Here is a 27,870-nt window from a genome sequence, read left to right as displayed (position 1 = left end):
TTGTTTCGCATGCATCAATCAGCATGTGCGATCTTCAAGGTCCCCGCGTATGTCTGTGTCTATGTATGTTCACGATAAACCCTAAAACTACTGAACGGATTTTCATGCGGTTTTCACCTATCAAATAGAGTAACTGCCGTATTCGAACTTCAAGATATTTACAAGAGATGACACGTACTAGAGCCATTCTAGATACGTTATAGTTTAGATATCAACTAGTTCTCTTTTGCAGCGCAATTCGGGCAACCAATGTCACTTTTACGTTAGATAGAGTAAGATACCTATTAGATGTGTGTGTGTGATGTTCAACATATCGTTATCGTATCTTGGTGATGTCTAAAAGATATCTAATAGATGTCTATTTCAAAATCCGAATTGGGCCCTAATTCTCGAGGAAGGTTTAGGTTTTTAATTTCTTAAGGTTCTGTGTAACCCGTCGAAGCCGGGGCGGGTCGCTAGTTAAAAAAAATTACAGACATATTAACTGAAAACGGCAGAGACCCTTGAGCAGAACCCTGCAAGGGCACTGAGGCATCTGCCAACAACGTGACGTAACCAAGCACGCCATCGCGACATACATACATAACATATTCGTGCGAACATACCTTAACATAGCATACATGACATTAAAGCCAGAGATCAAATACTTAAGTTAATAAATATAGCAAGTGTATGTTACTGAGGGCCCGAATCGGATTTTGAAATAGATATCTATTAGATATATTTTAGACATCACCAAGATACGATAACGATATGTTTAAGATCTAACCTGTCAAATTTGACATTTGCGCGATTCTGGAGATACTCTTGAACGATTTCCACAGGATATGACTTAGAGATCCAATTCACATCTAATAGATATCTTACTCTATTTAACGTAAAAGTGACATTGGTTGCCCGAATTGCGCTGCAAAAGAGAACTAGTTGATATCTAAACTATATCGTATCTAGAATGGATCTAGTACGTGTCGTCTCTTGTGAATATCTTGAAGTTCGAATACGGCAGTGAAGTAGATGTTATATTTTCTTAATTAGTAAAGAGAAATAATTCTACATACCTAGTAAAGAACTACCTTAAATTTATTTATTATCATACAAAATACCAAGTGACTTTGACCAAGTGACCATACATTGAGGGGTGAACATATAGGTCATACTGAACAACTTTTACTATAGGACCACACCTGAAATCGCGAAAAGAGTACCGGCGAATAATATTTCAATGTTTTCTTTGGAAAAGCAGATTTTTGTATAATTTTTGTATCCCAACTAACACCATAATTATATTATGTAATATATTACTATAAGTGCCTATTTGGAACGAAATATTAAGAGTTATATAGGTACCTTCCAGAATAAAAGGTTTGGTTTAGGGGATATTCCTTACTTTCCCATATGAATAAGACAAACTCATTTAAATAATGTAAGATAGTCACAATATGCCATGTTTGAAAAACTTTTCTATTTTAAGATTAACGTATAAGCCAAAATGGTAAAATTGGATCACTGTTGATGAACAATTTCTTTCTCATAAAATCGTCAGGATTTTTTATGTATTTTTGGCGCTCCACGTGTAAAACAGGGTAACAGAGGCGGAACAAAAAATAAACAACACTTACATTTCTTTACAATATTGACTGTGCTCGATAATTTTAAGCACTTTCTCCATTTAATCCCACCCATTAAAGGTTAAAAATGGGTCAAATCCCTCCATTTTTTTCCATTGTTAGATTTGTGGAATGTTTGTAGAGAGATAATCTAAGGTCCTATTGAGGACCCACGAACAAAGGTCTGGGACTGGGACAATACCCGTACGTAATGTACGCTGTACGTCCTTGTATACCAACACCATAAGACATACGTAATACGAATGTAACGTATGTTAAGCTCTAGAGATGTATTTGTTGTAATGTTTTGAACAGAGCCAACAATATAGGGCTTATTTAGACGGCGCGCGAACATGGCGGACTATTCAGGTTACATCAAATCAGCCGTCCGATCAAATAACGCAATGTAATGAAATTCGCATGAAAGTCGCACCGTCTATATAAGCCCTCGTACCCCTAGTATATATTTCATTCAATAACGTAACGTGACGTGACGTATGCGTTTGCGTTAAGTGTAATTTTGTATTGGATTTTGAACTTCCAAAGCTTCCCGCTTGGCGCGCATGTTTATTTGGTCGGCATGTCGCAAACTGCCATTAAAGCAAGTTGAATTGATCCTGAACGCTCCATTTCGACCGCGGCCATGTCACCGGTGAAGCGAGCCGCGGCGCTGCGGGTGGCGGCCGTGATCGACGATCAGACTGATTGTAAAATAAAGGGACCGATATCGGATATTGGTAAAATAAACATTGTTTTATATTTCTATCAATTCTAACATTTGACAAATAATACAAATGACAGTCAGCTGATATGATTCCAATATGATTCGAATGTGCCACCACAATCGTCAAATTACACACTTACCACCTTATTCATAAAACTTTAACGGTCCTGATTTAGTTAAATTATGTTTTATCCCTTTCTTACATACATTAGTCAAAATGACAGATAAAGACTAACGATTATTAGCTAATTGAGGTTTGTAACGCGTTTATGAATAAGGGGGTAAGGCGACGCATAGTATATTAAAAAGAAATGTCTCCCATGAAAACCGTTGCCAAAGGCACCTCATTTTGAACATGACACGCATGAAACTCTATTTAAAAGTAATCTCCCGTCAAGCCCTTTTATAGCACGAAAATATCACGACTACGGCAACTACACTGCCGTATTCGAACTTCAAGATATTCACAAGAGGCGACACGTTCTAGATCCATTCTAGATACCTTATAGTTTAGATATCAACTACTCGTAGTTCTCTTTTGCAGCGCAATTCGGGCAACCAATGTCACTTTTACGTGAGATAGAGTAAGATATCTATTAGATGTGAATTAGATCTCTAAGTCATATTTTATCCTGTGGAAATCGTTCAAGAGTATCTCCAGAATCGCGCAAATTAGTCCTGCAGCGCTGGCTATATTTTGAGCCCTAACTTAAAGTATTATTAAAGTCAAATTTTTTTTCGCTTACGAATGCTGTTTTAAGATGTTAATCTTACATTTTGTTTTGTGTCACAGATATTATTTGCTTTTTAAGTTATTTAATAATTTGTGGTAATTATTTTTATATTGAATTATTTTGGAGAAAAGAATATTCGAGAGAAAACATGTAACTGTGTCGCATTTAGGATAGTTTTTTTAATGTGAAAACATAGTTTGTGTCAATTACGTCCATTGCAATCGGATACTATGTCATACTATTCAAAATTACTCAAAAAATAATTAAAGTTAAAAAAAATTGCTGACGTCGCATTTAATCGTGTCAATATGGACATTACATGTTTTTGTGTCTTATTGAAGCACAGCTTCATAAGATTTTTGATAATTTTGTTCTAACAAGCTATTACCATAACAAAAGAATATTAAGGTTACTAGAGTTCACACCTTATTAATATAAAAGGCGGGATAAATAAGAAATATGAATTTGTGTCAGTTTCATCCATTGCATAAACAAATAATACAAAAATAATGTTCGCGTTCATACGACGCTAGCGGGTGGCTCTTAACGGGCAACGCGGGCCATGCACGGGGAGCGGGCGCGGCGGGCGCGGCGCGACCTTGGCGTGGCGGCGGGTAAGGGCCTCTCTCTAAAAACCACACGTTGCGTACGCAACGCATGTTTACTTCGGCTGCGCGCCAAATTAACGCAACTTATGCAAAGTTATACTACTACAAAGAGAACTTATAAATATTGTACAATGTCACTAGGGATGTACCGACTAGTCGCCGACTAGTCGGGAAAGCCGACTATCCGGCCACATTTGTAGTCGGCGATTAGTCGGCGACTAGTCGGCAAAATTGGCCGGTTAGTCGGCACTTTATTAGTGAAAGAAAAACAGAAAAAAAGAAACCAACAGTCAATATTTACCATATGTTTTATGTCTATTTTACCAAAATACCTATTCAGGGTGTGAATGTTTTTGTTCATATAATTGACCGTTTGATCGTTATCGTATGGTGGTGGGCTGGTGTTTTCCTCTACAGGTCGATCTCAACTGATTCTCGTGTAATTTCATGGCCAAGTTCTATACTTAAAGGATTTTATTATAAATGGTGGAGGCATGGGGAACTATTAATGTTATTGCAAAATTTAGAAACTTATAAATAGGGCACGTTACTCGTAAAGACGCTGACCACAGGGGATGGGTTCTTAACTGGCGACTACGTACGAGAAATAGAGCGTTGGAAATACCTCCTACAAGTTGTACCGACTGACGGTCTGCTCAGGATCGCAAAATAAAATAAAAGAAAGACAGAAATTGAACGAGTATTCTTGTGATAGGTCTTTGAACCTGTAGAGAACACCTTTTAGCCAAGCTAATATAGGAATACCGCAACGCATCACCTGAACTTATACGAAATTAATGATCTGGCCGACTAGCCGACTAATCGGCCATTCGAGTGCCGACTAGTCGGCTAGTCGGCCAAATCAATAGTCGGTACATCACTAAATGTCACCATTTATCAGAAGAACTGTAAGTAAGTACATCTTATTGCGAGAATTAAGGTCTGTTTATAAATCTATACACATTATGGTTACGCATCATATACTTGTGACAATGACAGGGAAAAGGTACCACTTGAGTAAAATTTGCTTATTAATACCGTGACTTGAGGTAACTTTCATTCTTTGATAAAAATATTACTTCTTGAACTTAATTTATATTAATGTTCTCAAAATTTTGATTTCTATATCTAATCAAGTCTAACTTCAATATATCTTAATTATATGGACTAATAAATTTTAATATATTCATTTTTTTTCATTATAAATAGCACAAACCAGTCTTTCCATACTTAACGTAAATTATGCACATTATTTTTTTAATGTATTTTTTGTTCTTAGCATTTTTTTATAATAGATATTATTAATTATGTACACGTATTGAGGTTATTTAATGCCTGTTTATTCTGATGTTTTGAATACATTTACCTTAAATAATAATTACCAATACTTTTGATAGTTCAAGGTTCTTGGATAATAATTACCTTTGGGTTCAATTGGCGTAAAGGACATTTTGGCGAAAATGAGTTATATCCACTACCGTAGCCTCAAAGGGCTTAACTGACAAAACGCCAGGATATCTTTCCAGGAGAGCCAAAAATCAGTTTTGTTTTGAGAAAAAAATCAGACCTTTTTTGTTTGTTTGAATTAACTGATGCCTGTATGTGGCTTATTCCTAACTTTTTGAGGTCTTTTAAACTGATTTCTTGAATACAATGCTTATTTACAAAAATAGCATGTCCGTTACGCCAAAAAACACGACTATTTTTAAAAGGCGTCCCTTACGCCTCTTCTTTAATGTTTATCTTATCAGAAACAGGGCGTAATGTACTAAAAATTAAACTGTTTTAGTACCATTTGGCGTAAATTCAACAATTTCATGGCAATATTCGCAACTTGCATTTAGGGAACACTGTACTTCTACGTACTATAATTTCCATTTTTTATCTGAAAAATTATAGAGATGTATGTATTCACTGTCAAGTTTTCCCCATTTTTGTTATTTTGGATACTTAAACGTGGAAAAGGTCGTTTTTAAGAAAACAATGTTTTTTTACACACTACAAAAACAAAGTTTTTTTTTATTTGTTTATATTACTTCAAGTATATTAATTAAATTAAATTTGGTAGGTGAGAAGAGATCTCTGCTAAAAACAATTGAAAACCGAAGGGGAAACATGTTGGGGCACCTGATACGTCACGATACTTACATAAAATCTATAATTGAAGGCAGAATAGAAGAACAGAGAGGCAGAGGAAGACCGAGACGTGCATATATTGACCAGGCCAAAGAGAAAATTAATGTAGTGACGTACCATGAGCTCAAAACAGTGGCAGAGAAAAGAACGGAATGGCGAATACTCCACCGACAAGAGCTAGGCTCTTAAGAACAATGATGATGATGATTACTTCAACATAATCACTGCTGTCCTACCATTTATACAGGGTGTCCAGTAATTAATGGACAACCTTCTAACCATCGACAGGGCACCTTAGGCTGGTCCAGAAAATGCACTTATAGGTTTAGTAAAAGTTTCGTGGTTTTCGAGATAATCGCACTTTTCTAATTTTGGTTCCTTGTTTCACTGTAATGATCGCTTAGGACATAAATGAAAAGATTTTTACCTTCTGTTTTTTGAAAAATATTCTCAAATAGGCCTGGTAACCGAACCGATAGGCAATACAGTTTTTCCATAGCCAAGGTATATTTTTAGAAGACCTTAATCCAAAAAAATACATTGGACTCTAACATTTTTAAGAAGTCTGATCGCTTGTTGTGAAAAAAAAAACGTATGGAGAACAGAGTGGTCAACTTTTTTAAAAATAGTTTATCTAATACTGATTCTAAAATGGTATCACACATGCTATTTACATTTCTACAAACAAATATTATGGCCTAGATGGTGGTTAAAGTGAAGTATGGTGCTAACTAGTAAAAAGACATAAAAGTGCGATTATGTCGAAAACCACGAAACTTTTACTAGACCTATAAGTGCTCTGGACCAGCCTGAGGTGCCCTGTCGATGGTTAGAAGGTTGTTCATTAATTACTGGACACCCTGTATATATTGATATACAACAATTTGTAACAAATTAATTTTACTATAGAAAGTATTACGCGTTATTTCTGTTTGTAATGTTAATTGGATTATAAATTTTACTTTTATACATACTAAAGTACTATTAGGTACAGTAGTGGTTTTGAAATTTCGTATGTCTATTCAGTAAAACTTATTGAATATGATCGCATATTTATGACATTATATTAGAGTAGAAAAAGGCATGCGGCCAGGCTTACGTACTTCTATGGATTTAAATGTAAACGTTATACCTAGACAGTAACTTTCATAAGGTTAATCCTGTAAATTAGGGTTTAAACAAAAAAATATTAATATGACGTCTTAATTAATATTACCAATGACCCAGTCACAAACAAACATACTAATAGTTATCAGTCTAACCTTAATTCAACGCCATAATTATCATTTGAATATAGTCTTGTTTTATTATTTTTATAAAACTGATGAAAAAGTACTAGAGATGCAAGGGATTTTTTTTTTTTGTAATTGAGTAATTTATTTGAGTCAAACGGTCCTCGCTAGAGATACGGGCGGCCGTTTGCTCTTTGATTCAGTAAGAGCTGTGTTGGTAGTGGATTGCGGTGTCTGTTTAGTGGTTTTGGACAGGTTCCCACAATAGTACGGGTGAACCTGCCCCAAGTTGTTGGTAGGGAGGTATTCGCCATGATGGGCAGCAGAACTGCTGCAAACCAGGTAAGGGTAAAACCCTCAAGAATCTCAACAAAACGAATATAGGTAATAACCTATATTTTGTTGAAATTCCTGAGAGTATCTATTATATATTTCGTGTATGTTATGAATGAGTCCAGTATTTCTTCTTTTCCTGTGATATGTTTTATATTGTACGGGTCAATATCCTGATATTTCCCACAGATAGTCTCGTGGACACACCTTGCATATGCGTATCTTGGACAGTTCCTAATCAGGTGTTCGATTGTTTGTTTTGTGTCCTTGTCACATGGACAAGCATCATCATTGATTATGTGGAAACGTTTTAAATAGGTTCTATTGTAGCCATGGCCTGTTAGTATTTGTGTAAGCTGGAAAGTTATGTTTATGTGTTTACGGAGATGTTTGATGTCGTCCAGAGTAGGTAAGGGAAACACGTCAGATGCAAGGGATAGTTGTTTGGCCGGATACCGGATACCGGATATTCGGCCTGACCATCGGCCGAATATCCAGTATCCGGCCGCCGAATATCCGGTCAGAGGAACTATACCTACGTTTCGGTTTTTCAGGTGCGCATTCTGCAGGTTTGACCTGTTTCCTAGTAAAAGTTCGCGCACACTCATTTCTAGGTTCGAAATGAGTGCGCGTACAAGTCAGTGGAATGATTAAATTGTTTTAAAATAATAAATGAGTACGATTATGACCGTGTCTGTTTCTTAAATCCAATTTTATTACTCCGAAATCAAGCAATGTTACTATCCGGTATCCGGCCGGATAGTAAAATAATAGCCGGATAGGTCAATACTGGATAGTAACCGGATATCCGGTGCATCTCTAAAAAGTACCCACTAGTTCAGTTTAAATTGTCAAAATTTAGTAACCCTATAAATAAAGCAATGAGCACATGAGCAGGTAATGCAAGTACCTACTTAACAAAAAAATTGACAAGGAAAGTAGGTATAACTAGGTCATCCCACGTAAACACAAAAAAGCAACAATTATAAACCCGAAATTATACATAGTATAGGGGCGCAGGCGTATCTCTTACATTGAATCTCTCTCTCGCATAAATATACAATAGTTATACATTTTTTGTACATTAGTTGTGGGCGTAACGTACATTTAGCACTCAAAAATTTCCGATGCAAAAGGGCGTATCCTACACAAAGTTGGGAGTGACGCCAAAATGTCTCACAACATTTTTTTGAATTGCGGCCAAATGCGTTTTGGAAACTGTGTTCAAGCATTGATTTTTCATAGGGCTTAACGGACATTTTTTTCAAGTTATCAATACGTTAAATATACTATTCGATAGAGAAAAAAATACTGAGTATAACAGCATTTTTGCAATTTTGTCCCTTACGCCCTTTGAGCCTACGGTAGTCGTTATACGGTAGTCGGTTTTGTTCAGAATTCCAAGCGCTTTCGTTCTGTATAGTGAAATTTTTTATATCTCTTACAAAGTTGCCTTTACGACCAAATTTTTGCACTATGAGCTTAGTAAAAACAGCTTATCTAAAGGGGCGTAAATGACCAGTTATAAATTAGAAATTCATAGATATTATCGTTAAGGTTACCGCTAAATATAAATATGATTGTAAATGACTTACATGTATTTTGTCGTCCTTTAAGCCCTTCATTTGTCTTGATGATTTTTCATATCGTATCTCGTATGGTCAATATGGTCGTAAAGGACATATTTTACTATTGACAATTTTTATTTTACTTGCCCTTTATGACCCGCCCTAAAATGATTTTACCATAAGTATATGAAGCGAACAAGGTTGTAAAGGACTTTTCTAATATTTGTATCGTTTACTACCACGAATTAGTTTCTAAACTCTAAATTTAAAACAAGTAACATGGACTTAGCGACACGGACTTACATTTCTCTTCAAATTAAAAACCTCAGCTCGGTGTTTTTCAGCAACTGTCATCGTTTTACTCGCAGTGGAATTTCTTATAGTATATTATATATATACATAATTTCTTATATTCTATAATATCGTTGTTTATCGACTAAGCCAATCTGTGTAAGAATGTCCTATAAAATCATTCATTCATTCAATTGTTTCATAATCGTTCTAACAGAAAATATTCTGCTCCTCAAAGGAACATATTTTTTTCAATAACTTTTAAAATTTATGAAGTTTTGTATTCAATGTACACCATCATCATTGTAATTGGCGTTGCTTGCCACGCTTTATACATCACAAAATTAGCAATACATTGCGTCTTAAAATAATCTTAAAAAGTGTACTAAATATCGAATAAAAGTTATTTTTAAAAGTTGCTGATGTAACATTCTCATTCAAAAGGTAGGGACCACTTTGTCCTTTACCATAAAGACGAAATTTTATTGTATCTTTATACAAATAACCTGTCAGAGAGTCCTTATGGCAAGGATAAAGTGGTACCTTTTGATTGCGAACGTCACGAATGTTGACTGACCAGTATGAGGAGCCTACATTTTATTTTTAAATATACTTACACATACCTACTCCCACACTATGAAAAGACTTAATATAATAATTATGCCTCCGAATGAAATAAATACACTGTAATGGCTCCTCTACACGATGGGCCAACGCCGGCCACTCCAAGGGAGCAAGTAGGTACTCGCTACCCGCGTAGGAAGCCTTCCCCGCGTACGCCGTTCATGCAAAGTTTTATTTTGCCAAATAGTAAAAAACCGTTGTTGAAAATGACCCAAATTATGAATGTTGTCTCGATGTGGCATTATAATAATGTAGACGTAAACTTAATAACATGAATTTTTTTTTGTGGCAGATACATGAAGTTTATAAGAAAAAAAAAGATTAAAAATAAAAGCGGTGGATGAATTTGACACACATTTGTTTGAATAACATATTATAATATCCTGTGAAGTACAACACTTCACTTACCGACTATAATTTTATTTTAGGCATTTTAGGTTCACTATTAGGTGTTTATTAAATGTCATTATACCCGTGGATGAAAATGACACAAAATGCGTGTGTACGTCAGAAGCGACTTTGCTTTTACAGGGAAACAAAGAATTTCATCTCGAATATTCTTTTTACCGAATGCTGTTTAAAAAAAGAAATACCTAAATTACTACCTAAGCAAATACCTAGGATGACACAAATTATTATTATTAGGTTTAGTATATGGTCTGAAAACTATATGTAAAAAATAGGCAACATTAATAATCTTATAACTTCAAAAGTTATTGCTATCGGACTAAATGTCAAATTTGACAGGTTAGATCTTAAATATATCGTTATCGTATCTTGGTGATGTCTAAAAGATGTCTAATATAGATGTCTATTTCATAATCCGAATCGGGCCCACAGTATCGAGTCAATTCGATCACAAATCGAATGAGCGCCGCGAACTTTGTACACGCGAGGAAACTTCTTGAGAGCTAAGATGTGTAATGTCTTCATACTTAGCCAGTTTATGTGACTTTGGTTATAGTTCGATTATGTACATTAGATTTACTGACAACTTTATTGCTATGTCATTTAGCTTGGCTTTAATATATGTATCTAAATGTCTAAATACACATAAAATGCAAGAACACCTCGTCTAAGATAGGAAAATATCAACAGGACATTTAAAATTCTGAATTTTTCTTATCTCTGTGTGTGTGTGTGTGTGAGTGTGTGCTAAAGTGCTAATATTATGTCGTGTTCTCTGCTTAAATTACAAAATATAAATATTATGTGTAGGTAGGTATTTCATTTCCTGTTTCGAAATGCTTAAAACAAAACGTACCTAATTAATACCATTATTTCACAATTAAAATTATGTAAATATTTAATTCAAATTTGGACATCTCAATTATTGTTTAGCTGACATTTACACGCAAAGTAATCTAAGTTTGATTTGATGTGGGCAAATTATAGGATGTGTACCCTAATAGCTTGGGACGGAAATAGACCCTATGAGGAAGGCCAGTAATTAAAGTTACAAACTGCCGTATTCGATCTTCAAGATATTCACAAGAGACGACACGTACTAGATCCATTCTAGATACGTTATAGTTTAGATATCAACTAGTTCTCTTTTGCAGCGCAATTCGGGCAACCAATGTCACTTTTACGTTAGATAGAGTATGATATCTATTAGATATGAATTGGATCTCTAAGCCATATCCTGTGGAAATCATTCAAGAGTATCTCCAGAATCGCGCAAATGTCAAATTTGACAGGTTAGATCTTAAGCATATCGTTATCGTATCTTAGTGATGTCTAAAACAAATCGGGCCCAAAATCAATCACTTAGTTCGTCGACGACTTGTATTAGCTAGTCATTTGATTGTTTAATGGAGAAGGACCCCGCAGCAAACATAGGGAACAAGTGGTTTCAGTCAAATCTCACAAAATTTTAGTATGATTTAGATTCATGGCTCTCGCCATTTTTTTGTATGGGCACTACTCTCTCAGAAGTATACTTTCAGAAATAATCAATTAAGTAGTTTCATACAAAATATATCCAGCATACCTAGTTTTTTTTTATTCATAACATCAGTAACTGTCAGTGTGTGTCACAAGGTATCGATTTTAGGCAAGACATCACAGAAATAGAACAATAAAAACCTAATTATGCATAAAAAATTTGATTGACTCCCCTTCTAAATCAATCTGAGTCAAGAGGGTCGGCGCTTAACCCGCTTTTTTTGACGCTGCAAAAGGAAATTCCATCATCATCATTAGCCGTATAATTAAGTGTACATCACAGACTACAGTTTATAGATACGTAAACGTTAGCGTCACAGGCGCGAGATATGCTAATTGTGCAGCGCTCGATCGCGGATTGCATGCAATGCGGTTCGCTGATTAAATTATACAATGCACATCGGCCAGGCACAAGCTAGGAGCGGGAAGCGCGTTATGATTATTAAAAAATATATAGTTGTCTGTAAAGTCAGTTTACGGACGATAATTTTGCGTGACGACCGTCATAAGAAAACATTGGAATTGCATACTTTGGCCGTAACCATGGAAATCTGTCCACAACGTGACACTTTTTCGTGCATGCTGCCGGTGTTCATCGATATTTATAAGACGTTTTTACGTCAAAAATATAATATTATTTATCAAGATAAATCTACATCTCTAAATAGCTTCACTTAAATAGATTCGATCTAAGGTAAACGTACTGGTGCACGACGGGTCCCAGTACGTGTCATCTTGAAACTTAAGTCATTGTCAATAGAGGTGACAGCGAGGTGTCATCTATTGGGCATTAGCATGTCGAGCACTAGTACGTTTACCTTGCCTACCCACTCAAAAGCAATGAAATCGAATTAATCAGTATAACATTTCAATACAAAGTGGATCATTTTTATAATTCGAGTAGCTATGACATCGATTCAGAAATGCACCTTAAACTTCCCTACCGGCAATACCTTGCGCGCTGCGGTGCCTATAAATTTTGCTGTAAAATTTAATTGTTTAATTTCAGGAAGCTACGGCGATTATGGCCACGATAAAATTAGGCTTGTGACGGAATGTTCCTCATACTTAAAACGTAGCTATTATAAGTACTAGGTACCTATTCGCAACATAACACACACTAAAGGTGACATTTGGATGGTAACTGCAGCGGCATTACTGTTGCGGCATTGACGCGAGAACTGTCACGGCATTGACGCGAGAACTGTCACGGCATTGACGCGAGAACTGTCACGGCATTGACGCGAGAACTGTCACGGCATTGACGCGAGAACTTTCAAGGCATTGACGCGAGAACTGTCACGGCATTGACGCGAGAACTTTCAAGGCATTGACGCGAGAACTGTCACGGCATTGACGCGAGAACTGTCACGGCATTGACGCGAGAACTGTCACGGCATTGACGCGAGAACTGTCACGGCATTGACGCGAGAACTGTCACGGCATTGACGCGAGAACTGTCACTGGTAAATTACTTGATAAGTGAGTGATGGATTGAACGTTCTATTAATCGTTGGTTCGTTCTATCAAGCTTCGTTTTCTATCGAAACCACCGCGTGATCACCGATCAGCCGTCATAGAAAATGACATATCGGAAGCCTCAGCCCGGGCCCGGCCCGGTCTAGCAATTTACCCTTAATTCAGCGGCGAATGTCACCCATTTTATCAAGGACATTCACTGAAACAGCAGCGGCATTAACTAAACTATGCAAATAAATAAAATTTGCAAATAGTTAAGTTTATTTTGGAAACAGCTATTGTAAACCTCAAATGGATGAGCGGGGTTTTCTGACACAGATGTATGTAATTCATCATTTTGTAATTGTAATTTGTTTGTTACCCAAATAAACATTTCAACACAATAAACAATAAGATAAGCAAAAAGATGTTTCAGCATAAGCAATAAGATGTACCTAGATAAGTTAACAATTAATTAGGTAATTAGCTAAGTCTACCCATCTATGTATAAGGGAGTTCCCTCTGCCAACAAACTGCCCTGCAGTTTGGCAGAAGAAAAACGTCTACGTAACGTCTGTAAAATAGGGTTTATTTCACCTGAATAAATGATTTTTTTTTTTTTTTATTCATTTTCATTAACGCCGCTGGTGGCAGACGTTTTTAATCTCGCTTCTATATCTTCTCGCTTCTACCAAAAATCGTATATCTCCCATCATTTGCTAGCTTTGCCGTTTGATTCGCCTAATTCAAGCGCTTCCCAGTTGTGGACGAAACAATTAATATCACCGCTCGATTGGAGCTTACACGAGCGAGAGCTACGTGAATCGGTCAAATGCTCGCCAATTAAAAAGAGACTGTCTTTACATAGGTAGCTTGAAACTGAATAAATGTACGGCTTTACAATTTTGAAAGAAAAACAAAAACTGATCTACAAAAAATTTACAATAATGATGACATTGCCATACTTTATGATTGATGATGCCATTGTAGAGTTAGCATGCTCCGACTCTACGTTTACATCAAAAGCATATCCAATAATGGACCTACTAAAGGAATTTAACAGCTCTAGAGCTGAGCCTGAATCGCTATTTCAATTTTATGAATTCTTTCCTTGCTATTTCCAATAGAATATCGAAGAAGAATAGGGAAATGGAATATAAAAAAATACTCAAAAATAGCAGCAGTGGTGGCCGAGTGGATATGACGTCTGACTTTCAATCCGGAGGTCGCGGGTTCAAATCCTGGCTCGTACCAATGAGTTTTTCGGAACTTATGTACGAAATATCATTTGATATTTACCACTAGCTTTTCGGTGAAGGAAAACATCGTGAGGAAACCTGCATACATCTGCGAAGAAATTCAAAGGTGTATGTGAAGTCCCCAATCCGCATTGGGCTAGCGTGAGGACTATAGCCCAAGCCCTCTCGCGCATGAGAGGAGGCCTGTGCTCAGCAGTGGGACGTATATACAAGCCCGCTCGCGCATGAGAGGAGGCCTGTGCTCAGCAGTGGGACGTTTATACAAGCCCTCTCGCGCATGAGAGGAGGCCTGTGCTCAGCAGTGGAACGTATATACAAGCCCTCTCGCGCATGAGAGGAGGCCTGTGCTCAGCAGTGGGACGTATATACAAGCCCTCTCGCGCATGAGAGGAGGCCTGTGCTCAGCAGTGGGACGTATATAGGCTGAAATGATGAATGATGACTCAAAAATAGAATAAGATAAAATACGATTACAAAACAAAAGACTACACAGACACCAGAACCACTACCACCAGTTTTGACATTGACAGATACGCTCGCGTCTAAGTAACTTACTTTCTATGCATCTCGCTCGTACTCGCATATTAGTGCAAGCGAGATGTATAGAAAGTAATTTACGTTTACGATAGCGTGTATGTCAATGCCAAACTAATGGTAGCCGTACAGTTTAGTAATTCAAAACCTCGATGTATGTTGAATTCATCTTTGAAAATACAAGAATCGGTGAAACGGGAATGGGTGGGAACAGAGATAATGGAATACCAAAATTTATATTATTCTGCGTTTACTCAAATTATTCATGTTACTAAATAAGTAAATATTTATGACTTCATTTTATTTGTCATGGCTCAAAAACTGAAATTTCAAAGCCCACGCCCGACATAATGAACCACATCGAAAACAAAAGAATCAAGTTCGTTACGTAAGTACTTATTCCTATTTTTAAGGTTCCGTACCCAAAGGGTAAAAACGGGACGTCCATCTGTCCGTCTGTCTGTCACCAGGCTGTATCTCATGAACCGCGATAGACTACTATACTACACACTTGAAATATTCACAGATGATCTATTTCTGTTGCCGCTATAACAACAAGTACTAAAAACGACTGTCTGTTTTGACATTTTGCTGGGACATCAGTAGCCGCGACCACGACAAGTGACTGTGTCGAAACGTCGGTCAAATAAAGGTAGTTAATAAAATAAATTCGCGATAGACCCGTCTATAAATGTGAGTTAATATGTGTTCAAAACGCGAAAGTTTTAAATATTATAAATACTGAAAAGTACGGAACCCTCGGTGGGAGATTCAGACTCACACTTGTCCAGTTTTTTGTAAAGTGGTCTTGTAAGCTTATTGTTTCGATTGATGTTGTCATTATTATTTTCTAAAAGTTGCCTGTTCCTTTTTGAGTGCCGAAGTTTTTCTATTTGTCCGAACCCTCGGAATGGCTCCATATAAAGTCGCACTGTTAACCAATTTGTTGAAACGTTTATCTAAATTCTCTTTTGTGAAACACTTGGAACCAACAAATGTATTTCCTTCTAAATGAGAAGACGCATTGTTTAATCTTATTTAGGTACGACCACTACGATAAAAGGTTACCTTTTTAAACAGAGTAGTATTATTAGGCCAAGAAATAAGAAGTTATAGAGGGAAATGCTAGGAACACAATTTTTGACTCAGTAACTTTGTTTGGACTAGTTAGGAGGTGAACATATCAAAAGTCCCCGGCCGTAGCCCCGGTGCTGGGGGGGGAGAGGGGGGAAAGAAGGTCTCATTTTTCGGTTTTTCACTAATATCTTGGAAACTTTGCGTCTTAGCGACATGACTACTGAGACAAACCAAAAGCTGATAAAATTTGTTACAAGTTTTATTCAGTCAAGTTTTTCGATATCTTGAATAGTTTTTGAGATATCCGCTCTTGAAAGTTCATTTAGGGCTTTCAATTTTATCTTGATATCTACATTAGTGAAGCTGCTAGGCCGTGTTTGGTATCATTTTCTTATAAATCGGGGGTGCTGAATTCATTTTTGGTATCACATTGACACCATTCCTTAGAAAAAACATATAAACTTTAAACAAATACCTTTTTTTTAAATTCCTCTTCACCCTTAAACCGCTCAACAAATTTAATTGTAATTTGGTATACAGATATTTCGAGTCCCAAGACAGGACATAAGATACTTTTTATCTCAATAATCATCCTTTAAAGTTGTGAAATGGAGTATGGGAGGAATTCAACTTCGTCGACGAAACTGAATTCCTGAGGTAAATACTGCTTAAGGTAAGGTTTGAAGTCATGTTAGGTATCATTTTCATCTAAATCACAGATGTATACCACCCTAAATTTCACCTAAACCGGTTCAGCGGTTATTGACTCCTCATACAAACTTCCACCCCACTTTTCACATCCTCAAAAGATGCTTTTGGTTATAAAAACCATCCTATGTCCTGTGTCGAGACTGAAACTATTTCTATACAAAATTTCAACGAAATTGGTTCAGCGGTTTAAGCGTGAAGAGGGATTTTTAAAAATATTTTTTTTTAATTTTGGTTTTACTTCGGAATAGTGTCAATGTGATACCATAAATGAATTCAGCACCCCCGATTTATACGAAAATGATACCAAACATGGCCTAACAGCATCACTGATGTAGATATCAAGATAAAATTAAAATCCCTAAATAAACTTTCAAGAGCGGGTATCTCAAAAACTATTCAAGATATCGAAAAACTTGACTTGATAAAACTTGTAACTAATTTTATGAGCTTTCGGTTTGTCTTAGTAGCCATGTCGCTAAGATGCAAAGTTTCCAAGATATCAATGAAAAACCGAAAAATTCGACCTTCTTACCCCCCTCTACCCCGCAGCACCGGGGCTACAGCCGGGGACTTTTGATATGTTCACCTCCTAACTAGTCTAAACAAAGTTACGGAGTCAAAAATTGTGTTCCTAGCATTTCCCTCTACAACATTTTTTGGGCATTCATTTACTGACCTATATGATGTAAACAAAAAAACTACACTGAATTTATCTTAAGTCCGCCAGTCGCGTTTCAGAGAAAAATACATTAAAATGATAGCAAGAAAAAAAAATTATGACAAGGAATTTAATTTTAGTACCTATAATTTCGTACCTTTGTCACATTGACAATAGTATGAGGATATCCCTTGTCACATTATAAAGAGGTACGAAATGGTACGGAAAATAAATTCTTAAACTCTACCTACATTTAAATTCAGTATCCTTTTCTGTAAACTAAATCACATTTTGCCTAATTCATTCAACTTTTATCTCAAAATCTAGATAACTATAATTTACTAAAGCGAGGAAATGCGGCCAGACTTCTCTTCTCTTCTCTTCATTACCCTGCCCGTTTACGGCGAATTAAGCCATTTTTTTTTTACCTGTAGGTTAAGTACTTATAGTATTAAGTTTTATCATGTTGGTTTTGTTTATTTCATTTAGTTTTAATAAATAAATTGAAAACACTATAATTTCCGTAAATTTATTTTTGAAACGACATCTTTTTACAGCCAATAAAAAGTGATTGTGAACGCACCCTCATGTCATGAAATATAATAATGGCGCCGTAAAATTGGCTTTACGTCCAATCAGTGGTTTTGCAGTAAAAGTTTTTTCACTTAAATCAGATCCATACTTCATTATTGAGGTTCTTCAAATGCTCATGCAGATTGCCTACATTTATTTCATGTAGTTTATTTTATATTTTACTATCAATTTGACTGTATAATATTTTCAGTTTTGTTAATTGGTTTATAAATACGCAAAACAACATATCCCATTAAAAATAAATACTCTCTAATAATAGTTATTTGTTTTACATGGGGGCAAAGTTGTTGTTTAACCGCTCGTGCTAATATTGATACCCGATCAAGCGAAAGATTCCAAAATTGAACCACGAGCGTAGCGAGTGGTTCGAAAAATGGAATCTTGAGCGTTGCGAGGGTTTCAAAGCACGAGGGTTAAACAAAATTTGCCCCCGAGTGAAACACAAAATTTTTCACCACACCAACCCGAAGCACATATTAAATGTAAAATATCAAACAAAATCAAATCCAAATTAATGTTATTAAATATTTATCATCCTAAATCATCATTTAAAAGTCAATTCTACCAGCAAACATAAGAAAACAACTCAAAATTTGCATTTGATTACTTTGCCTCACATGTGGATAAAATGCAACTTTGCTATTCGTTTTTGAAGTGCAAAGTAATTCTTTCCGAGCCGGTGTGGTGAAAACTTACAATCTAACGATCGAATTCAAATTTGGAATCCACATCGCAGACCCAATGTTGCCACTACCATGAATATTCATAGTAAGCATCGTAAACTGCGTTGTCCGATTCAAGCCGCAGGCATAGACAATTAATAACGGCCAGTGTTGGACCAGCTGCCATAGACGCATTAGATTTTATGACCGGGCAAACATGTGTTACCTGCCAGTGTAAGGGATAAGTTATCTAGGTTCTAGATAACGGCTAACGGCTTAAATGAGAGTGGTGTCTAATTAGAAATTAGGGATCAATTTGATAACCTAATTTCAATGGATTAGGTTTTAGAGTTTAAATAGGTGTGCCTATCACTATAAACAGTTGTGAACATTAAAATAATAGGTCTCCGAAACTCTATCGTTCATAAGTCATACGAATTTATTGGACGCTTCAGAGCAACAACCTTGAGACGTAAACATTTCCTAAAGTTTGCTTAATGTACCGAATAGTTTTTCATTCTTTCGAGAAGACACCTTTTTTGTTTGTTGATGCTTCAAGATATAGATAATTGAAAAATAGTATTTCTTGTGAAAAATGACATACTTACTTACTCGTAATACTGTTTTTCTGATTAATGCACTTTCTTACGTAAATAACTTAAGCGGTTTTTCTTCTTTGGGAAACTAAAATAATGTTTTTATTTTACAATAAATTGAGTTATCTCAACAATTTCCAATAGTACCCCTGGAAGGTTCAATAAATTATTCGTCTTCAATTTTATTTTATTTTGAAATGTACTTTTATACTTTATAAATATGAATTAGGAAGTTAGGGACTTACTGTCCATGGAGCCATTTATAAACGCCATTATTCCACTATAAAATCACCTATTCAGTTTCAATTGAACCTGTTTAATCTATTTAATGCGCTAGTTCAATTAGCCATTTCACTGTCAAACACGGGCGCCGGGCGTTCCGAAATTGGCAACATTTCCGACTAGCAACTAGCGAAACAATTTGGCCTTGAATCGACGGCATGTTGCTGATAATTAGATCTGCCGCAGTTGCTGCAGCGCTGCAAGTTTCATTGCTATGCGCGGGCGAGGTGACCGTTAAACCTGTATAAAAATAAAGTTGTACAGGAAAAGTTGAAGGCACGAGACCTCAGGGCCCCTCCGCTAGTAGATGGTGTGCTCTTATTAGAGAAACTGGGTAGAGTGAGTAAATGAGTACATGGTAGATATTCCACCAATTCGCACGAAGCGCTTTGCTTCTACTTTCCTTATGCGCACTGCCAAGGAATGGAATTCCCTGCCGGCGTCTATATTTCCGTGTTCTTATAACCCGGCAACCTTCAAATCAAGAGTGAACAGGCACCTTCTGGGCGAGCTCGCTCCATCGTAGGCCACGTCTACGCCTCGGCTAGTCTGTGGCCATGAGTAAGCCCATTCATAATAATTAAAAAAAAAAAAGACTCCGTTGACTGGTAATCTTAGACTGATTTATTCAATCATACCTAGCGTTTTATACATCCTGTTATCTTTACATCACAAGTCTAATCTGCGGCGACACATACACTATCTCAAATGAATCAGCGCGTAGGTACTCTAATCTACATATACTAAGCTATCGACACGCGCTGATTATATTTTGCTGACCGCCATGCGGCACCTATGTAATTAAAACTGGACAAGGCCATACGCTTGGCGAGGGACAGAACCCTATGAAGGAACCTAGTCTTCAACAGAAGGACATGACGTCACGATTCTCAAAACGTCACGCTATCGAATGAAATTTACAGAGGTCATGTTACACTTGTTCACCGGTAAATTGACTCGCGCAAGTTTCCGGAATATGCGGCTAACTAGATCATGTCTATTTGAACCTAACTAGCCGTGTACGTCAGTGACGTTATTTGCGAATAACAACATTAAATTATATGATGCTAGACAGCTCTTCCTAGATCACTTGAAGAGTTATTAACTTAAGATATGTATGTATGTCGTTATAACTTTTATAATAGTTTTTGATTTACGAAGAACGGTTTGGTAGAGTCAAGATTGTGGAAGATATAGAACGACTTTTATTGGCATGGTACTACGATAATACTTAGTTACTAGAAACTATTTCATCTGGGATTTTGATGTTTGTACATTCAAGTAAAGAACTAAAAGTGTAAGGGATATGTGTATAGGATTAGAAAGAGCTGTGTTGTATACAATTTTCCGCACCAGTACTGCATTTGCTGCACGGATGCGGCCCACTTCATAATACATCTCGTGTGGTGTGTGCCTTACGAGTTCGTTCGGTAAGAATGCACAGCAACCGATCGACATCGTAGAAAGCCTCTATTTAATTTCTCAAAATATTGTAAAGATTTTTACACATCCTAAATTCAGTGTAGTTACTTACTCAACAATATACCATAAGAACAGCCTACAATGCCCTAAGCATACAAATTGATATCCTCTATGTCGTTGTTACAGGTAACTTCCAAGGCGACATCGCCTTACAAGACACAGACTTCAAACCCATGAAGCCTTCCTCCAAAATCAATAAGTCTCTACAAGAAGAAGTAGAGAGGTTAAAGAAGGAAGTACTACTTGAAGGGTTACAGGTAGAAGAAGAAGGTTTGCCAGATATATTGAGGAAGAGGACAAAGCAACCGGCGCCGGCGCCAGAGAAGCCAAAGAAGTACAATGACGCGATGCTAATGACAAAGGTAGGCATTGTGAAGTAGCAAAAATATTAACATTTGGAAAAGTTGAAGTAGGGCATGAGAAATACTAATGGGAAAGTGTGTATGGATTGTCATACAATTTACCCAAAGTACTTAATCTTATAATTTTAATGAATTTTTAAGCCAGTTTTCGTTATGGTTCCGATTCTATTCAGATTCGTGTAGTACATAATTAAAGTGAAATATGCCCGGGCTGATTTATAGTATATTTATTTCAATTTTGCATCAAACGAATTTCATGATATCGTGTATACATTATTAGTATCGCTTGTTAAAATTTTGAATTAAGACAATTTGTTAAATTACATGCTTGATAAAGTTTGTTTGACCAAAAATAGAAACAAAAATAGCACAGACTGGTAATGTCATATCTTGATTTAAACATCATTCCTTACTTCACAGGTTTTACCTTCGGGCTTAGACAAATCAATATTGTTAAAAAATGGTAAACTGCCACCCGGAGAAATGCTAGATAATATAACTAGTAAAATTAATCAAACCAAAGAAGAATTAGTTACTAATCAAACTAGCCCCATTGAGAATCTGACTGAATCAGAAAGCTTAGAACAAGATGGTGTTCTAGTCGTTAATATTTCAACGGACAATATTTTAAATTTAGATGAACTATATCCAAATATGCATTTAACAAGCACTGCCAACAGAGTCGATGAGAGAAATAAAATCCAGAGCAACAGCCGTGAGATAACAGGAGACTCGAATAATAATATAAAAGTGAAATCTCCACCTGAAAATGTGACAATGGCTCCTGCTCCAACTAACGGGGTTCTAGTCACTAACGAAAGAGAGGAAGATATTGAAAGTGTGGAAAAAGGAGTCATCAACAAAACCGGTGGTGATTTAAATGGGAAATTTCTAGAAGCCAACGATTTATTGAAGCCGACTGAAAGTTTGCAGAGTCTGACAGAAGAGACGTCGAGCAGACATCGAAGAAGGCGAAGAAGACACGGTAATGGGAGACGGTATGATATTTTTCATATCGTTAATAAGAATTTATCATATTTAAAGGGGCCCACTGATTACCAGTTCGCCGGACGATATCAGCCTGTCAGTTAATCGCAAAATTTGACAGCTCCGAACAACTGACAGGCTGATATCGGCGGCGAACTGGTAATCTGTAGGCCCCTTTAAGGATCACTTGCTTAGAGATTTTCTCTTGATACCTTGGAGGATATAACCAACGGAGACGCCATGTCTAAAATTTTCGGTACAAAATAGTCTGCCGTTTTTTGCGGGGGAGGGGCACATCAAATGTATAGGTGCGTCATGTCAGATAAACGTCAGTCCATACATATGGTTGACATGAGGTTGACCATTGGCCGCCTATTTTCGACAGAGGGGAAGGCCTGTTAATGGCGGCTCCATTGTTAATTACTCCGAGCTTGATACATTACTTGCATAACATATAGGCAGTCTAATTAAAATTAAAATATTATTACCCCAATCCGCGAAATAATAAAGTTAACAAGTAGGTAAGCATAAGGGGTCAGCACGTTGGTGTTTTGAGGATTAGCAAAGCAATACCTATTTATGTTTTAATTATTATGGATTTCCGCAAAGTAAATAATTCTTGTAATAAATTGTTGCCCCGTGTCCCGGCCTTTATAATGTATAATTAATTACTTAGCTAGAACTATGGCACCTGAAAATCAAGTGTATAGTCCCTGCAACATGTCCTCATAACGTAATTTCCATGCACCACAAGTAAAGCCAGTAAAATATTCTCCGCATCTTGCGTCAAAGGATGCCTCCTGAGAAGTCGCTGCAACTTAATTGCGATGTTCCGACTTCGCCCACTTTCCCGTACTATGAGGTTTAATAATATTATATTGTACACGTCTCTTACACAGCAATTAGGTTCACCTAGCTGCAGTGGACATACGGAAAGTTAAGAGATATACAGCCTTATTTCTGATTAAATCCTAGGCCACACCACAGTGCCTATGAATTTCCCATACTATATATACATATACTATATTATACTATATATACTATATACCGGGTGTGGCCTGTAATATGAGCAAAAAATTAAACTGTAGGCTGTACTCCTCATACTGACCAACATTTGTTCAGCAACTTTTAAAAAAACCTTTGGGTTTGATTTTTAATACACTTTAAAGTTTATTCTAAGACGCAATGGATTGCGAATTTTGTTATGTTTAAGGCGTGACAAGCAACGTCAATCACAATGATATGGCGTCGCGATGGCGTCCATTGAAGATAATATTTATTTTATATGAAAAATAGGGAGTCTAAATACTTTATAATTTTTAAAAGTTGTTGAACAAAAGTGTCACCGTTTGAGGAGTACAGTCTATGTTTTAATTATTTGCTCGTGTTACAGGCCACACCCGGTATATTTAGCAAACGCAATGTGCATGAATATTTCGTAAGACTTGTTGCATATTTCTTTTTTAATTACTAATATGTAAATATGTAGTAGGTACTTGTACAAATTAAAACTAAACTTAACTAATAAAGATAGGTTACTATCTTAATAATTAATTAATATATGGGGTCTAAATTATAGCTACAAATATCTCCTATTCCGCTGGCACTTGGTAATGTTCACAAGACTGGCCGCGTTTCCTCGCTGGTTGGCAATGCCAATGCGCTGAGCGAGGAACGAACCAGCCGTGCGGTCACTATTGGAACGGATTAGGAGATATATTCGTTTTTGAAAAAGTACAAAAAAAAATTACAAATAAAATTCATCATCCATAAGACGTCCACTGCTGAACATAGGCCTCCTCCTTGGACCTCCATACGTGCCGGTTGGAAGCGACCCGCATCCAGCGCCTTCCGGCGACCTTAACAAGGTCGTCTGTCCACCTTGTGGGTGGACGTCCTACGCTGCGCTTGCTAGTCCGTGGTCTCCACTCGAACACTTTTCGACCCCATCGGCCATCTTCTCTGCGTGCAAAGTGGCCTTCCTATTGCCACTTCAGCTTGCTAATCCGGTGGGCTATGTCGGTGACTTTAGTTCGTCTACGGATTTCCTCATTTCTGATTCGATCACGTAGAGAATCTCCGAGCATAGCCCTCTCCATAGCTCGTTGAGCGACTTTGAGTTTTGAGATGAGGCCGGTAGTGAAATAAAATTATTGTACTAATAATTTGATTAAGTGTGTCGCTTTCTAGAAGTTTTATAGTAGGGTTAGCTTGCAAGCAGCGCTTACAAACTCCCGCCCAGCTTTAATGCCTATTCATTAGCCTCATATTCAAGCCTGCGCCATTTCAGATGCATTTAGTTCATTTCTAGCTTAATAGCACGTTTAAATTGTAGAGTTATTTGTTCATTTCTAGCTTAATAGCACGTTTAAATTGTAGAGTTATTTATGCTATGCAACGTACATTATTTTAAAAATTAGCACCCTGATTTTGAATTTTTTAAATGAAATTAAAGAAACAAATCTGTTATATCTCATTGTACTTGTGTATAATTTTGAATAACGAAATAGTAACGAATTTCATTATATAAGATTTAAAGTTCACTATTATGTTTTTATTAAGACAAGATTAGTACAACTACCACAAGTTTGACACTGACATATACACAAGAGTGTGCTTAACTTACTTTCTATGCATACTCGCTTACTAGTGCAAGCGAGATGTAAGTATAGAAAGTAAGTTACGCAGACCTACGTAGGCATAATAATTATCTGCTTTTACGTTAATTTAAGTTATACTTACACAACTCACCTAAATGTTTTTGTTTGATCATTGCTACACCCACACCTCGACCTTTTTCTTGAAACCTATTTTTGGCATTATCGTGTTATATATAGTATATTAATTATACTTTAAGAACAAATTAAATTACTTTCGGTTTGTAATATTAATTATATACGAAGGTACGAAGGGCAGAAATATCATTACAGAAAATGTACATCATATTATAACTACGTAAGGAAGTAATTTATTTGTGTTAATTTTAGAACAATCGTATTTGTTTGTTGACATATATTTGACCGTAAAGGGATTTTACGGATACATAAACATATATTTAACTTATTTTTACTTCCAGGTTAAGAAACATCCACTCAGGCGAAAGATCCGGGAAAAATACACTCAAATCGGATGAGCAAGGAGAAAATCAATCGGGGCGTAAAAAAAATTTTCGTCACCGAAAAAAGCACTCAAGCAGAGAACATAGCGGAGAAAATAGAAAACTGGTTGTACCAGAACATGAGTTCGAAGAGAAATTCGATGTAAAACCACCCCCGAAGAATATTATAGAAACCGGGAGTGGACAAAATCAACAATTTAACAATTGGTTTTTTCGTGACACCACTGAAGATTTAGATTCAATGGAAAGCTACCAAAGCAGTAACGGGGTATGATATTTAGAAAATTTTAATTTCCTTTTACCAAAGTCAGAAAGGGCTTGACTTCTGTGCTACTTGGTACCTTCTCACAGTACTTAACAATCAAAAATCCGCTAGAGATCTTTTGTTGTCACCGTGACAATAAATTCCGCAGAAATCAAATATCTTGGCCAAAATTAAATAAAATATTCTGCTTATGAGTACCTTTAAGCTTTTATTGATGAATTATAGGTAAACCAACAACGTTCGTAGTATTTGTTTTCGTCTCATCATCATCATATCAGCCAGTGGACGTCCACTGCTGGCATAGGCCTCCCCCAAAGAGTGCCACAATGACCAGTCTTGCGCCACCCGCATCCAGCGGACTCCCGCGACCTTTACCAGATCATCTTGGTTTCGTCTAATGGCTCCTCTACACGATGGGCTAACGCCGGCCACTCCAAGGGACGCAGCCATGCGGTAGAATGAGATAGCAATATCACTTGCTCCCTCTAACGCATAAATGCGTCCCTTGGAGTGGCCGGCGTTGGCCTATCTTGTAGAGGAGCCATAAGAGCACATTTTTGAATATTTTCCAATGAACAGCAAAATGTTTTTAGACCACCGTTCGTCACCGCTCCATTCGCGCCGCCACCAACCGCAAGGAACGCATCTGGGAGAACGGCGTGATCCCCTACGAGATTGATGGGAACTTCAGCGGCGCCCACAAGTCCCTCTTCAAGCAGGCCATGCGGCACTGGGAGAACTTTACGTGCGTGAAGTTCGTCGAACGAGATGTGCTGCTGCATAAGGATTATATCGTGTTCACGGAGAGACCTTGCGGGTAAGACTTGGCTATAGCTTTATTGGACATAGATTTCAGTTCTTTCTTTTTCTTTTCTTACGCCTCTGGGAGAACGGTGGGATTCCCTACGAGATTGATAGGAACTTCAGCGGCGCCCACAAGTCCCTCTTCAAGCAAGCCATGCGGCACTGGGAGAACTTCACGTGCGTGAAGTTTGTTGAACGAGATGTGTTGTTGCATAAGGATTATATTGTGTTCACTGAGAGACCTTGCGGGTAAGATTTGGCTATAGCTTTATTGGATATTGATTTCAGTTCTTTCATTTTCTTTTCTATTATAGATATAGAAATCGTAGTGTCCTATTGCTAAACCTGTATCACACATTAATATACGAGGTTGATCAGTATTTCAACTATTTGTTCTACAATGCGTCCAAATTACGTGTATATCCTCCAACATTTATCTTAAGCTAAATAAGGGAAATTTCATGATTCATGAATCAGATCCTGCAAGTTAAATTTTACCTACTCGCGAGAGAAGTGTATGTACCTATAAATTTGTGTATGTGAAGAATTCGAGGATGCATGTCTCTAGTAGTTCTGCACGTGCATCTAATGCCAATATTCCTTGCTCAAAAGCTAGCGAAATTATTGAGCGACTAAACTTAAGCAGTGGGACACTCCTGACTTCGGGCAAACTCGGCTCCGTTCGGCTCAGCATAGCTCCGAGCAATTATTAGGGTTGGCACCACTTGACGTCCTTTTGCGTACACGACCACAGCTAATAAGATAATGACTTGAATTTTGACAGCCCTAAATAGCTGAAAGATATAGTGTCATACATTAGAACGGGATAGCACGATTCGTCCCTGAATCGCTGTCAAACTTCGGTTTTGTAGGAAGTGTATTTTCTGTACGGTAGTAGGTAGGTTACTATTATTTATTTTATTCTGTAACTTAAGACAAATATTTTTAGATGCTGCTCTTTCGTCGGCAAGCGCGGCGGGGGCGCCCAGGCCATCTCCATCGGCAAGAACTGCGACAAGTTCGGCATCGTCGTGCACGAGCTCGGGCACGTCGTCGGCTTCTGGCACGAGCACACGCGCCCCGACCGCGACCGGCACGTGCAGATCATCAGGGACAACATCATGATGGGTGAGTCGAGACATATCAAGTTCGGCATCGTCGTGCACGAGCTCGGGCACGTCGTCGGCTTCTGGCACGAGCACACGCGCCCCGACCGC

General features: G+C 37.2%; 1 protein-coding gene across 1 annotated transcript in view; it reads left to right on the top strand.

The window, feature by feature from the left end:
• The window catches only part of LOC134664314 (bone morphogenetic protein 1), a 123,812-nt gene that overhangs the window by 49,972 nt on the left and 45,970 nt on the right, over positions 1-27,870 (top strand). Inside the window, exons 3-7 of the mRNA XM_063520884.1 lie at positions 21,244-21,479; positions 21,900-22,477; positions 25,543-25,852; positions 26,443-26,666; positions 27,603-27,781. Coding sequence (XP_063376954.1) covers positions 21,244-21,479; positions 21,900-22,477; positions 25,543-25,852; positions 26,443-26,666; positions 27,603-27,781 — 1,527 coding nt within the window. The remainder of the gene's footprint in view (positions 1-21,243; positions 21,480-21,899; positions 22,478-25,542; positions 25,853-26,442; positions 26,667-27,602; positions 27,782-27,870) is intronic.

Source organism: Cydia fagiglandana, chromosome 5, assembly GCF_963556715.1.
Source record: "Cydia fagiglandana chromosome 5, ilCydFagi1.1, whole genome shotgun sequence".
Classification (NCBI taxonomy): Eukaryota; Metazoa; Arthropoda; class Insecta; order Lepidoptera; family Tortricidae; genus Cydia; species Cydia fagiglandana.
The sequence above is the reverse complement of the archived record's forward strand: the minus strand, read 5'-3'. Positions and strand labels throughout refer to the sequence as shown.